The sequence below is a fragment of the Eumetopias jubatus genome, unplaced genomic scaffold (assembly GCF_037043125.1).
Source record: "Eumetopias jubatus isolate StellerSeaLion01/CBP00866 unplaced genomic scaffold, mEumJub1_p1.0 scaffold_11, whole genome shotgun sequence".
NCBI classification, from domain to species: Eukaryota; Metazoa; Chordata; class Mammalia; order Carnivora; family Otariidae; genus Eumetopias; species Eumetopias jubatus.
In genome coordinates, this window is record NW_028274817.1 from 15384942 (window position 1) to 15399912 (window position 14971).

The 14971-nt window shown below is 39.9% G+C and overlaps 1 protein-coding gene across 9 annotated transcripts in view; it reads left to right on the forward strand.

Annotated features, from left to right (window-relative positions):
- The window catches only part of PABIR2 (PABIR family member 2), a 205132-nt gene that overhangs the window by 11455 nt on the left and 178706 nt on the right, over positions 1-14971 (forward strand). For 4 of the 9 annotated variants that reach the window (XM_088028640.1, XM_028094423.2, XM_088028639.1 and 1 more), the window contains exon 9: positions 1156-1252. In XM_088028640.1, the coding sequence (XP_087884766.1) occupies positions 1156-1252 (97 nt within the window). Of the gene's footprint in view, positions 1-1155; positions 1287-8167; positions 10960-14971 lie in introns of those variants that run through there. The other 5 variants (XM_028094418.2, XM_028094420.2, XM_028094421.2 and 2 more) reach the window with 3 other exon arrangements.

A 14971-nucleotide genomic window follows, 5' to 3' on the forward strand; every position in this document is an offset into this window, starting at 1 on the left:
AAGATAATATGAATTAATTGATAATATGAGGAAAAAAATGAATGTTGCATTTGTTGTTGCTTGATCTTTTTCCATCAGAAGAATCTTGTACAGGTGTAAATTCAGTTACTAATTTCCCATTGGAGCATATAGTTAGGCCCAAGAATTAAATTTTATTTAATATTCCATTTTAAAAGCTCAGATAAGTAGCCTCAAAACTAAGGTATTTGTGTGTTTTAAATCATAGCTTATTTGGAAAGGGGCTTTTTCTGTCTTAGCAGAGGGTTTTTAGTCTTTGCACTCCTGGTGTCAAAATGTTATTATTCTGATTGATGCAAAGTTTTTCTGCTACCTTACAGATGTTCTGAGACAGTTTATAAGATTGAGGTAGCCAGTACAACACCAATTTCGTGAATGGATTAATAATTGCTTTCAGTTATAGATGGGCATTCAAAGTTACTTTTTATTTTTTTAATTTTTTTTTTTGGAACGATTTTATTTATTTGAGAGAGAGCATGAGGGGGGGAGGGTCAGAGGGAGAAGCAGACTCCCTGCTGAGCAGGGAGCCCGATGTGGGACTCGATCCCGGGACTCCAGGATCATGACCTGAGCCAAAGGCAGTCACTTAACCAAATGAGCCACCCAGGCGCCCCCAAATTTACTTTTTAAAATGTTCATTTTCACTAAGTAGTCTAAAGCAATCTTTGATTTATACACCATTTATTAGACTACATACTTTTTAACCCATTTGACTTCGACTCAGGAAATATTCCAATATTAAAGTAATATAAAATCAATAGTCTTCACTAATTCTCAGGATAAATCATTATTCACTGTCAACTTCAGCTGTTTGGGGATTCTTTATCTCTGCTGGGGTAAGCCTTGATTCATTTTGCCCGATGCAGTCCGTATTCTGCTTTTCTATTAAAGAACATGACTATATCTGTAGCGTGCTAAATAAGAAGGCTTTTTTTTTTTTTTTTTAGGGCTCCTTGCTTTTTGGTTGAGGTTATATGGAAGTATATTTCTTCCACCTTAAAGCACGTGGAAAAACAACTTTGAAGTAATGGCTTGATGAAGTATTCTGAGCTTTAGTTAAACAAAGATCATCCCATTTAACACCATGCCTGTATCTGTAAAATTGTTTTACGGTAGCATCATCTCTTTCTGTTTTAGGTGAAATGGAGACAGAAAGCCAGCCCAAGAGGCTCTTCCAAGGCACTACCAGTATGCTGTCTCCGGAGGCTGCGCAACTGTCTGATCTCAGTTCATGGTAAAAAATGAAATCAAATCCAAAGGATGTTAGGGTATGATCTATTAAAAAGAGCCACATCAAAAGTATATTGGGATCATTTGAAATAATATTCGGCTTTTTATTCATGCTTTATAGAGGGGAAAGCTCCATGGAGGTACAGAAAATGTGAAAAAAAAAAAGCAGATCATTTGAAAGTCATTGAGTACTTCTTTAGAAGTGTGTGTATGTTTTTGGCACCTTCACCTTCCTTCCTAACTCCTGTTAGGTCAGCGTCTCTCAGTAGGTGCTAATGGTGTGGGAGAGTGGCAACAGCTGGATGGTGTGAGAAAGAGTTTCTGGGTTGCTGTGGATAATGTGCATTGATTGTAGCTGCCCTGCCTGTGTTTGACTTATCTTTTTGACTTAGCAGAGAATACCAGCATCCTCTGAAGCATGGCATTTTCTGTAGCATTTTCTGTTGTTATAAAATCTTTTTGAAATTTTTGGGGTATTCCGTCACAATCCTACCCAGGTTTTGTTTTTTTTGTTTTTTTTTTTAGTATAAAAACAAGTGTTAGTATACACTTCCTGATTCCTGTGGTCTAGTCACATAATTTTTTTTAGCCTTACTCATCCAAGTTTAGGTATCTAACTTAAGGCCCTTCAGTGTTTTTGTGCAAAAGTTAACTTCTTTTCATATACCTGAAGTTGAGTACTTGGATGCTGACATACATATTGGAAGGAAGGGGAAGGGATAGTGGCAGTGGCCAAGTAATGTCTTGAAATCTTTCAGTACATATTTCTTTTGTTTTAAATATTTTTAAAATATTTTATTTATTTATTTGAGAGAGAGAGTGAGAGAGCATAAGCAGGGGGAGCAGCAGAGGGAGAGGGAGAAGCAGACTCCCTGTGGAGCAGGGAACCCGATGCGGGGCTCGATCCCAGGACCCTGGGATCTTGAGCCGAAGGCAGACGCTTAACCCACTGAGCCACCCTAGTGCCCCTCGGTACATATTTCGAATCAGTTCACTGAGCACCCATGTTCTAGACACAACTGTGTAGTGCCTTTTGGGACTTTTTGTTTCCTGAATTTTATAGCTGAGGATCTTTTTTAAGAGCCCAAAAGTACATTCACTTTAAAAATAAAAGGATGGTGTCCTCTAAATGGAAGAATTGTGCACGCCACTTACAGGGTATAAGGATTAAGTGATTCTGTCTTTCCAGATCCCATGTTAATTGTTTTGTGTAAGATAACTTGTACTTCTAGTTGACCAAGAAGTCACAGATTCTTCTAGTTTATTAGACTCGTTGATCAGTACTGTTCTAACCTTGGAACAGATGCCTTTTAGATTGTTCTAGCTATTTTCAGCCCCACAGTCTCTCTTCTCCCTCATCTATGTCTGTCCTTCGTAGCTCAGTGTGCTAATTTTGGTATAGAGTGCCTTTCCAGGTATGTACATGATTGCAAAGAGAAAACTTCTAAGGCTTGTCAAGAGGACTAGCGGCTGAAACTCTATACTTAGTGGAAACTGCCTATCACTTTTATGGTAAAGTGTGTTTTAATATAGGCACATGACATTATAAATAGCTTTGCTTACCCAGTTGCTAACCAAGTAACCAAGTTAGGGAAAAGATAGGGAAGCATTTTGCCAAGCTGAAACCGTACAGGGTGAAGTGATTTTTTAAAAAAAATACTGTCACAGACTGACTGTATAGGATGCCATGAAACAGGTTCAGACAAATAAAGAAGAAAGGAAAGAGAAGGGTCTGGGATTTACCAAGGGTCCTTACCCCTTGTCCAGATGTTTATTCCTCTGAACAGCAAAGCCGAAGTTGTCAGTGATGGTGGCTATGGTGAGGGTCCTATTTCTGTTGTTGCTACTCCCATTCTTTCTCCTCAGAGCTGTGACTAGCTATGAGAGCCCTCGGTACATCGACATTGGTGACCAAGGGCACTTTTGATCCATAAAGACAAAAAGCGTTGTCTCACGCTGGAAAGATTTGCTTCATTTACGGCCAGTCAGAGCAGTAACAGGCCAACGTGTGGCTCAAGTCATAGGTTAAAAAGAAATTTATTACTCCAAATTCACAAAACTAAGTGTGAAAGATATTTAAGTAATTAAACTTTAAAAGATGTTTTTGGTAAGTTTGTAGCATCTGAACTCCAGAGGATATTAAAGCTTAAAATTGCTCCGACTTTGGGGACACCTTGTATCTTAATATTGCTGACATTTATGTCTGCAACGAAGAGATTTTAAACAGGAGTTATGATCCGTAAAAATTGGATCCTGCTTTTGCAAAACCTTTTTTTCCTATCTCTGTAATGCAGTTTCATTGATCAGACATCCGTATTCTTAGAAAATGGGGACAGAGACAGAGACTAGCTGTGTTCTGGTTTCTGTTGCCAAGGATAGCCAATCTACTTGATAACCAAGGAAACCATTTTTATACATTTTAGGGAGCAGAAAAGGTACCAGATCATTAGTAGGTGGTATCTCATCATTTCAGTTGTCATAGTTTGTTTCCCTGCCCCACTCCACAAAGGGAAGATGGGTTTTAAAACTTAAACTTTATATATTAGGTAACAGTCTTTAAAATCTGACATCTTGGGATGCCTGGGTGGCTCAGTCAGTTAAGCGTCTGCCTTCGGCTCAAGTTGTGATCCCAGGGTCCTGGGATTGAGCCCCACGTCGGACTCCTTGCTCAGAGGGAAGCCTGCTTCTCTCTCTCCCTCTGTCTGCTGCTCCCCCTGCTTGTGTGCTCTCTGTCTCTCTCTCTCTCTGTCAAATAAATAAATAATATCTTAAAAAAAGAATATATATTAAAAAAAATAAAATAAAACCTGACATCTTTGAAGTGTAAATTAAGCGTGAAGTTTGAGTATAGACTTTTTGGGGTTTGTGTCCAATGTGGCACCTGCTGCCCAAAGGAATAGTAGGCCCGCTCTTGATATATTTTTTACTAGATGAAAACTCTGAAATCTTTGCCAACCAAATCCAGGGAATGTTGTCAACCACAAGGCAGGAATTATGTCATTCTGCATTTAGTTCTTCCGAACCTCAAGAATTTGATCATAGCTTGTAAGTACACCTTTCCATGGTGCTTTGATTCTTTTTGTGTGTTGGGGACTCTTGTTCTGCTCCTCGTTCTTATGGGAACAAGATGATCTGTTTTGAGGGCTACTAGCCATGTGGTGAAGATTAAGTGATAGTCTGTTTCTCATGCAGGAAAGGAAAAGTTCTCCCATGAAATTCTTGCCCAGTGCATCAGTGTTAGTGTGACTGCTAATTTAACCTTATTGTAGTTTTATTTTAACATTTTTCACTGGATTTCATTTCGTGATTTTTACATTTTTAATGGTTTATGTGTCATGGCAAGAAAATTTAATCAGGAATATGTGACATGTACAAAGAATAAGATTTAATCATGATTTATTTAATAATAGAACCTATACATATACCTTGAACATGTTTAAGTGAGCAGCTTAGACATCTGTGCTGGTACTTTTAAACTCCTATCTCCAAGGTGACTATGGAAATGATTATATTTAAGTGTGTGATCTTAAAAACTTAGAAGTTATACAGAAATGTAATGTTGGATCTTTCTAAGATAAGATAGTAGAGACCAGAAAACCTACCCTATGGACCACTTTAACCCACACCAAGGGGTAGGGGATGCCCCATAGTCTTAGCTTACACCAGAATCTGTGCAGGGGTTGATAGGGCTGTGTCTATTTTCTAGTGCATTTACCTGCCTGTTCTTAATTGGATAGAACCCAGTTTATTGACTGGACAAGGCACAAAGTGGCTCAACCAGATGGGTAATAGCATGAGTCACACTGGACATCCTGATTTTATTGTTTATCATTTGAATGTTTTAATAATTCTCTTATACCTTTCACCCTTATTTTTTTTAGACTGAGGGCACTACCTTAGTAGTCATAAGTGTTTTTGATGTGTGGTTCAGATTTTGCATCAATATGTATACTCAGTGGCCAGAGTGAATTAGAATGAGTTCATTTTTGATTCGTGTACTGTGTCCAGCTTGAACTGTCTAGGTCCTTTGCTTTCCTTGCATTGTCTGGCTTTCAGCCATTAGTCTGAAGCCCATTAACACCTCCATCAGAGCTTCAGCTAGGAAAGGAAAAAGATAAACTCAAATTGGACCATACTTTGTTGCTTTTAGAAGGCCTGATAGAAGGTTTAGTAATGAACACTGTGAAAGTCATTTTTATTCAGGGACCTCTTTGTGAATAAAAAAAAAAATCACGTTAAGTCTTGCTTTACACGGATTTACCTGTAGTCTCTGCTTCCATGACCAAGCGTAGTAGTATCAAATTTATTAGAACAGAAACTAGACTTTAGTGAAAATACCTGGTGAACGGTTTACCAAGTTCTGAATCTAAATTACATGGGCGGTTAAATATAAGTATGCCATTTCACTAATAACGAACACGATTTTTCATATGTTCATATTTAATAATAGAGAAGAAATTCCTGAAAAGGAATATATAAAACAAAATGTTCAGATTTGTATTCTTTTTGTCTCGGTAACTTCTTGGTAATTTCCCTGTTAGCTTATTTCTCTTAAGGTAATCAACCATGTTAGATGAGAGCTTTCTCATGAGCCATGTCCTTCACCTAAGCAAGCAGGTCTTGTTACAAATGGAATCTTTTAACCCAGGGCTCACCATAAGTCTGGTGGTTGTAATAAGAAAGTCTTTATTTATATTCAGATTATCTGCCGGGTGGCCAAATTTTAATCTAAGCCTGTTTCTTCCTGCCAAGTAGCACAGAGCGTGTCCTTCGGCTGCCTGGCCAATATGTGCTTTAGGAAAGTAAATTCATTTTAATATTAGTCTAGGCAAAATACTGCAAGAGGAAAAATCACATATGTTCCAAAGGCAAATATAAAGGTCTTTTGATTTTCCAATGCCTTAGATTATCTGTGTAACTTTCTTTCAGTAGTTTGAATAATTCATATTTTAGACCTGTTTTACCATTGGGTTGAAAAAATAGCAGCGCCAGCTAAATTTTCCGAACTTCTTACTTAAAAGTGCTGTTATTAATGATGCATTTCACAGCAGTGAGCATAGAGTGGGAGTTCCGTGGACTGTACTGTTTCCATTTTTATGTTTACTTTTCTGAAGTTTATTTGTATTCTGTCTCCACCTAAAAACAGTCCACAGGCAATAGAAAAATAGCAGAGAAGTGGGGGGAAAGCGTTACCTGTCGTTGAGGTGGGGGGTAGGGTATAGGGCCCAGAAACTTCCAAATGTACCATGGGTTGCTTAACACTGGAAATGTATTAACTTGGAGATCCAGAAAAGTGATCATATTAAAGACTCCTAATATTTAGTCTCAGAGCATATTAGACCAGAGTGGGCTTTTGTAAAAGAGCTAGTGACCAGATTTCAGCTAGAACCCATATTTCCTGATTCATTATTCCTTCTCCCAATTCTATGCTTGCTTCCCTTTTCAGAATTAAAGTGTCTGTGTAAATCCTACAACTGCCCAACTACCTCTCCAGCTTTGTCTCTCATTGTGTTCTCCCTCTCCATACTTAACAGCCACACTAGCCTGCTTTTGGCTCCTAAAACTACCCTTGCTTCCTCCCAAACCAGACCTAGTTAATGCCTACTCATCTTTCAGATGACAGCTCAAGTATCACTTTTGAGGAACGTGTTCCTCCCTGTTCTTCCAAATTAGATCAGGTTACGCATGTTATATGCTTGCAGAGCCCTTTGTATCTTGCTTTTATTGCTTTGATCACAAATTATATATGTATTAGTGTGATTACTTAAAAGCCTGTTTCCCCCACTGTACTTACTGTAAAGTTCCATGAGGGCAGGGACCATGTCTATCTTAGACACCATTGTATTTCTAAGATCTAGCATGATACTTCCTGCACTTGGCAGGTCCTTGGTAAATATTAGAATAAGTGAAGGAGTGAATTCAGGCCAGATATAGAGCATAGCACTTATAATGTTGGACTGATGGGACTCAGAGCCAGAAAGGCAGCCTGGTGCGAAATTGTGAAGGCTCTTAATTGTGAATACTGAAGTATGAAGCCAGGTTTATGAAGCAGGCCAGATGGGTGGTTGGCAGCCACAAGAGCCTGGGCTGGATGGGTAAGGCATCCCTGGGCTGGATTCTAGAGGCTCTGATGCCCAGACTGGGAGTTTTATTGGAAGGATGGGAGCAGAAGCTAGCTGTCAGAATCAGAAGAGGCAAATGGAGGGTGAAGGTATTGGGTCTGTGGCAATAGAACATTCCTTTTAGCAGCCTAACTGGATAGTAACTGAGGGAGGCTTGTAGAGTTATCAGGGACACCTTTGGGTTCTGAAAGGAAGAGAAAAGGAAACTGTCAAATTCATCAAATGAGAAGAATATGAAAGACAGTGCAGGGAGAAATTAAAAAAAAAAATGTGTTTGAATTGAAGGCATCTTGCGAAGGGGGAAGTGGTCAAATCTAGAGTAGTTGAACGACCATGATCTGGAGTAGAGGAACCATGAAGCAGTGAACTTACTAGAGTACTTCAGATGGTGCAGGGTACCTCAGTGAGTAACCAGTCCTCTTACTCGAAGGCTGATGGGGAGGGAAGAAGTGAAATCTCAGGATAGCAATGTCTTGAGCTGAAGGTAAGGGAACTCCCTCACCAAAATCATGACATGTCAAGAGGAATGCTTACTCTATGTTGGACGTTCTGGTGGCTCCAAGAGAGCCCTAAAGTGATACAGAACCTTGAGCATCCTACTTTGGGCTTCTGTGACCTTGTTTGTGCCGGTATCTGAAAACAGTACATTATGTAGTTCATTGCTCTCGCTTATGCTTGGTATGATTTACAAATGCTCTTACCGATGTGTGAGTTCTTGAAACGGTGTCGTTGCATGTTATGTTTACCGTTACCCTGATAGATGCATCTGCTTATAATTCTTTTTGCTTTGTCCTCAGTTCAGATATTTTGGATGGCAGTAGTAGAAGCAGTGGCTTATCCTCAAACTCCCTGGCTAAAGGCAGCACAACCGCAGAGTCTCCAGTAGCATGCTCCAATTCATGCTCTCCGTTCATCTTGATGGATGATCTCTCACCCAAGTGACTTACCCATTTCTGATTCAGCGTCTTAACTGCTGTTCCTTGCATAAAACATTCAGTGAGGAACGCAGAGAACTTTGATCCATATGAGGATTAAAGTGTGACAGACTTAAAAAAAACCCACTTCGATGCCATTCTTTTTGGCATCTCTCTCTAAAAGTTCAAGTTTACAAGTGTAGTGACCTTACTTATGTCTCTTTGCGGATCTCATTTTGGATCTAGTGACTAAATCTCCAATACTCATTTTCTGTTGCTTAGAATACACACACACACACACACACACACATTTGTTTTCCTCAGTGCCTCAGAGAGCACCTATTGTAGAGTCTATACGTTTAAGGAAAGCACTGATGTGTGGTTCTTTTTCCCAGCAGTGACACAACAGCTAAAGTTGATCAGAAATTCTCTTGCTTGAGAGATTTGGTTTTTTTTTGTTTTGTTTTTGTTTTGTTCTCTGTTGACTACATAGTTTTAGATCTCTTTATTTCACAGTAATAGATGGATTGCTTTCGATTATATTAAATTTTTATTTTTCTGCATCAGCTTAAAGTACATCATTTTGTTTCCCTTTCCTGTTTGAGCTGCTTACTTGCCATTTCTCAGAGGGGAAGAAACACGTAGTCGCTTTCATTACTATCCATATCGCTTCTTTGCTGGTGGAGTGTATGACGTGAGGATTGATTTTAGTGCTGAGAATGTAAATGGACTTGACAGGATGCCTGGATGACTCACCACAGGTTCTTATGCCTTAGCCACCACAGTTGATATTTTTCTCCCCAAACCTGTTGCCCGAAGGAATATATAAAATATTGTTAATGTTTCTAGGTGGTGTTATCAAGGAGAAGAAATTCCTGCCTTGACCAGATGTGTGGAGCATCTACAAATGAATGAATAATGTTATTTACACCCAAAGCACTGTGTAGAAAAGCATACATGGAGCTTGACAGCTTGTTTCGGGTGGTATTATGAGGCCTGAGGTGCCTTGGGGTACAGTGTTGTGCTGTAAAGATGGATGTTATAAGGTAGGGTAGAAAAGGGGGCTTTATGTGTCTGATTGCCACATACTGTTTCGATTGCTGCTTTTTTTTTTTTCCCTGATTACTTTTCTGTTACTGGATTTGTTGGTTTTGTCGCGTGGTGAGTGCGTGCTGCTGCCGACTGTGTTTGGGTTGTCGTGTTGCCACCAGAGTCCGAGTCCAGTTCTTGTGGATGCTGCCTCCTAGTAAGGGCAATTTAATATCTACGAGGAAGCTTTTAGGAGCTGAAAAAAAGTTAATGTTACTGTGCATTCTGCTTTTAAGAAGCTGTTTGAGCTGTGAACAGTGTACATGATAGTAAGTCTGAGGTACCATAAGTTATTTAATTTTTAAAAGGGGAAAATCCTGCTAGAGCTATTTAAAAAACAAAACAAAACCCGAGTGTAATCTATCGTTGTGTTATTTATTATTTAAAAATGTGTAAAAATGTCTGTTGTGCTAGGTTTCTTTTAATGTTCAGACATCGTGGTTGGATCGTCTGTGTTTAATATGCAAATTTGCCTGCTAGGATCATAATATTCCACTTTTGAAATGAATGTAAGAAACGGAAACTCCTGCCTCTGTGTCCTTTGAAGGCCAAGATTCTTGAATTTTAACGGAAGATGATGCGCTTTGAGGGCACTCAGAGTAGTCCTCCCGTATGGCTTGAAGGGAGATCTAGCCTCTTTGACTTACAAGAGAGCATCACTTAGCTTGCAGTAAGTAGTTCTGTCCGGCATCAGATGTGGTGTTGATTTTAAACTGTAATAACCGCCACGGTGGCCATTATTAATGGCTTGATTTCTCGTATTGCTTTCGCCTGTGCAAAGTCCAGAAGTTTTCAGGCCTAACATCAGTGTACATACTATGAAGCGTGGTCCCTAGCGTGCCATCTTAAAGAAAAATTACTTCGATGGTATTCAGTGTGTCTATTCTGTTTCTGAAAGAACCACGTTCAGATGTTTCTGCCCATATAATGCCAAGAGATGGTTTTCTCTTTTACAGGATATTTATCCACCTTCACCCTACTGTCTTCTTTGCCTTAAAGGGATACTTTTGGCCATGATTTTTTGGCTCTAATTTAGGACTCATAAGAAACAACCTTCGGAATGTGATGTATTTAAATTTCTTTTTGAAATTTGGTGGGTGAGAATTGGGACAGGAAAATGAAGTTGTTACAGTAGTGTGAGAACCAGGAGATGAGATGAGTCACTTCATCGTTTAAACCGAGGTTCGTTTTTATTGTTCAAATTGACTAGGAAGTTAAGTTTATGCAGGGATTGTTTTGGAATAAATAAAAGAGGCGCTAACCTTCAGATGAGCTTTGTTGACAGTACCCCTTTATTTTTATATAAAGTCTAATATTTGAAAAGTGGTCATTATTATAAAATAAAATTATCTCTTCCTATTCTAATATATCATATTTCAGGCTTCTATTTGAAAGCAAGTACAAGAGATGATATAAGAAAATCCTATAGATGCTCTTTTTGCTTGACTAACTTATATAATCATACTCTGTTTCATGATAACTGCTTTTGGAATAAATAATAGGAAGTTTTGTGAAATGCTGACCTTGTGTATATCTTAGAATGCAAATTTAATAAAGTGTGTACACATGCATAAAATTCTGTAAAAGTTTTTCAAGTCTATCTCTTTTATCCTTATTAATAATTATTTTCTGCCTCCGTGTCCCAGTATCGCATGCTCTGTGTCTAATTGCAGTCAAGTTTGGAGTAAAATGATACCAGGAGCACAGAAGAATAGCTGCATTGAAGTTTGGGCTGTTTCCCAAAACAAAAAGAAACCTCTTTCCACATAATCTGTCAAACTTTCATGAGCATTTTGTAGAACTGGACAATTTAGACAGTTTTTGCCAAGGCCACACATATTTCTTATTTTCAATTTTTTTTTTTCATTTTTTCACATGTTCCAAAACAGTTTAGTCTTCTGAATAAGATGAGGGGTTGACAGGTAAAAAATAAAAGCCTTTTCTGCATGACTCAGGTTCTAAACACTCAATTTTCTTTTCAATGTCTTAAAAACATGAACTGGGGATATTTCACACAGAAAAGTGGCAAGAATAGCATGAGGAATTCCTGTGCATCCTTCACCCAGTTTCCCTGTTTGTTAACATTTCACCACATTTGCTTTATCATTCTCTCTATCCCCCCTCCCATATGTGTAAGTACTTAAGTATTCACATATTTCTTCTGAACCAGCGGAGAAGTTACTGAAACGATACGCCATTACCCTTACCTGCTTCAGTACATTTCCTAAAGCCTAATTAGGACATTCTACACAACCATATTACAACTATCAAAATCAGGAAATTACCTTTGATACAAAACTACCATCTAATCTAGAGACTCCATTCAAATGTTGCCTGTGGTCCCAATGATGCTCTTCTAGCAAAAAGGAAAAAAAAACAAACGTCTTCTGACCTAGGAATCAATCCAAGATCATGTGTTACACTTTGTTGTTATGGGTCTTTGATCTCCCACAATCTGGAAGTCCCCCAGCCTTTCCTTTTGTGATTTTCATATTTTTTGAAAAGTTCTGGCCAATTTTGAAAATGTCACTCAATTTAGGTTTGACTGATGTTTCCTAGTTATTAAATTCAGGTTATGCATTCTGGGCAGAAATACCACAGAATTGATGCTGCATTCTGTGTTATTACTGTGGGAGGCACATGATGTCACTGTCCTAATACTGGTGATGGTAACCTTGATCCTTCAGTTACGGTGGTATCTGCCAGATTCCTGTCCAGTTAATGTTTTCCCTTTGAAATTAATAAAATATTTTGTGCGGAGATACTTTGACAGTATATAAATATCCTGTTTCCTCAAACTTTCACTCACTAGTTTTAGTATCCATTGCTCTTTCGTGCCTGATAGTAGTAGGATGGCCACCTAATGATGACCCTCATTCTATCATTCTTTCTACATTAATTAGTTGGCATTCTGTAAAAAAAATTTCCCTTCACCATTTATTTGCATCAGTGTGGACTTGTGGACTCCTTATTTTAGTCAGTGGGTTTTAAGTCATTTTCATTGTTGGGGCACCTGGGTGGCACAGTTGGTTAAACGTCTGACTCTTGATTTTGGCTCAGGTCATCTCAGGGTCTTGAGACCGAGCCCCGTGTGGCGCTCTGCTCTCAGCGCGGCGTCTGCTTGAGATTCTCCCTCTCCTCCCCGCCCCCCCCAACTCGCACACGCACATTCTCTCTCTAAATAAAATGTTTAAAAAAATCATTTTCATTATTTTGATATTCACATCTCAGATTTGACAGGTAAGAGCTCCTCCAAGCTGGCTCCTGTGTCCTTTTGACAAATCTCACTTTTTTTTTTTTTTTTTTTTAGCAATGTTTCACTACCTGGCTTAAGATGTCCCAGATTCATACTTTCCTTGCCCCAGCCTTGGGATCGGACATTTCTCTAAGGAGCCCTGATTCCTTTTAATGGAAAGTGGTATTTCAAAGCCAAGGTGTAGGCACTAAGTATAATCATTGCTACCAGGGCATCATGGTTTAAAGGCTTTCTCAGCATAGAGAAAATCTATGTAAATGTGTGTATACACACACACACACACACACACACATATCTGTTCATCTATTAAAAATGAGTTTAAACTGGTACCTCCAAGTCCAGTTCAATACCACAGGGTTCCTTCCAGTGTCCACCCTATCCATATTTGTAACTCTGTTCTCTGATAGGGACAACCCTGGTTTCCTTTATCCTCAATATGACTGCTCATTTCCCCTGTGCGTAAACAATTTCTGACCCTGCACCCATGGCTGCCTCTGCAGAAGGGAAAGGGAAGAAGGGCTACATACTCAGGTTTTAAATCTCCCTGGCTCACACCCATCCCAGCTACCACTCCCAAGCTCCTCTTCCTCTGTGTCGAATAGAATGGTTCACAGCTCAGGGATTTCTTATATTCATCAATTTGACAAATACTGAGCCCTGTGCTGGGAACTAAATGCAGATTACGTTTGTGCCTTCAAGTAGACCAGCCTAGTGCAATAACTACTAGACCAAGCATTAGAAGGTGTGTGAAGCACTGAGTGTGCAGGGGAACACGGAGGGAGAGCACCTAACACAACCTGGGCTGTGCTTCCGGAATGCTTGCTCGAAGAGGTAACCCGGAAGCTGAATCTTGAAGAACAAAGCTGGGGTGCCAGTGGAAGTCGGGTGGAGGGAAATAGGACACAGTTGCTATCATCACACAGACGTAATTTGCTAATAGGCGAAAATGAGGCCGGAGAGAGAAGCGGGGGCCACCTGTGGTCTTTTGGGACTCGAGAGTCAGATTATGGAGATGGAAGCCATGAGTGTAGATGGAAGTCGCGAGATTAATGGAGCCGAGGGTTGAGGACGAAATCCTGACAAACACAAACGTCTGAGACAGGCTGAAGGGGTGGCAAGAGAGGTGGGAGAAAAACCTGGAGACGCAAGCCGACACTCTCAGTGGAGCTAAGGAAAGAGTCGTCTCCGTGGTCACTTAAGATGAGGACCGAAAACTCCCCATCGGGCCTGATAATCAGGTCCCCTAGAGACTTTCGTTAGAGTACTTTTGGTGAGGTGGAAAGGACAAAAGTCGGGTTTCTGTGGCTTGAATAAAGGATGGGGGGGCAGTGGCTGAGGAAATGGAGACAAGCAGCACAGTCTGTGCTTAAATCTTCTAACTTCTTCCTTCCCTTCTCTTCCAACCCTTGCTCGATTGCAACCCCAAATCGCTCCCTATTTTCTCCTCTGTAGCCTCGGCGGCTAGCACTGTATCCAAAACATAACAGTCACTCAATAAAATTTTGCTGAACAATAACCCCACACTCTAACCAATAGGGGGAGCTAAAAGAAAACTCACTCTCATCTGTAGAAGGAGCTGGAAGAAACCCCTGAGGAAGTGTTAACCACACACTCTGACCTCTAGGAGGAGCTTCAGGCTTCTGCCAGACATTGCTGAGGAAAACTTGCTTGAGGAGTCTGCGTCAAGGAGTACCACCTTTAGGTAATATTTATTAGTATATACCTAATATGTACCTTCTGTTTGTGGTATGTGGTACCCAATTCCCATTTATGATGGTAATGTGAAGTTTTCTGGTGGCATAGATTTAGTAAACAATATTTTTAAATACGTGTATTTAAGCAGTGAACGTAACAAAAAGCGAGTTGAAATGAGTGATACCTAGATATGGCCCAAATCTTCAAAGTAAAATCTGAATCAGAACGTAGATCCAGGGAAAGCATCGGGTCGCAGTGGTCAGTGTGGAGCTGATGGTTTGAAGAGGTTAAAAGCTGTTGAATCTGTGTGGAGTGCTCTTCTTGGGTGCCTCTTGGATCCTCTCTTTCTGGGATTCTGATTCTGCTCTTCTCCTGTGATGTGTGGTAAGAGAAGTCTGGTACCTTTTCTTTAGCTTCTGAGGAGAAGACACCCCTCTCTCACCTTGAAGGCCAAGGGGGAATTTGGTTGGGGCTCAGGGAAAAAGCCTAAAGAGGACTTGAGGTCTGGTTTGTTAGGTCCTGGTTTGCTTGGAACTGAGGCGTTTCCTGGGGACTTTCAGTGTTAAAACAAGGAAAGTCCCGGACAAACTAGGACTGTTCACTTACCCTAAAAGGTTTCTTGCCTTCCCTAGGTGTGGTTTTCCTTC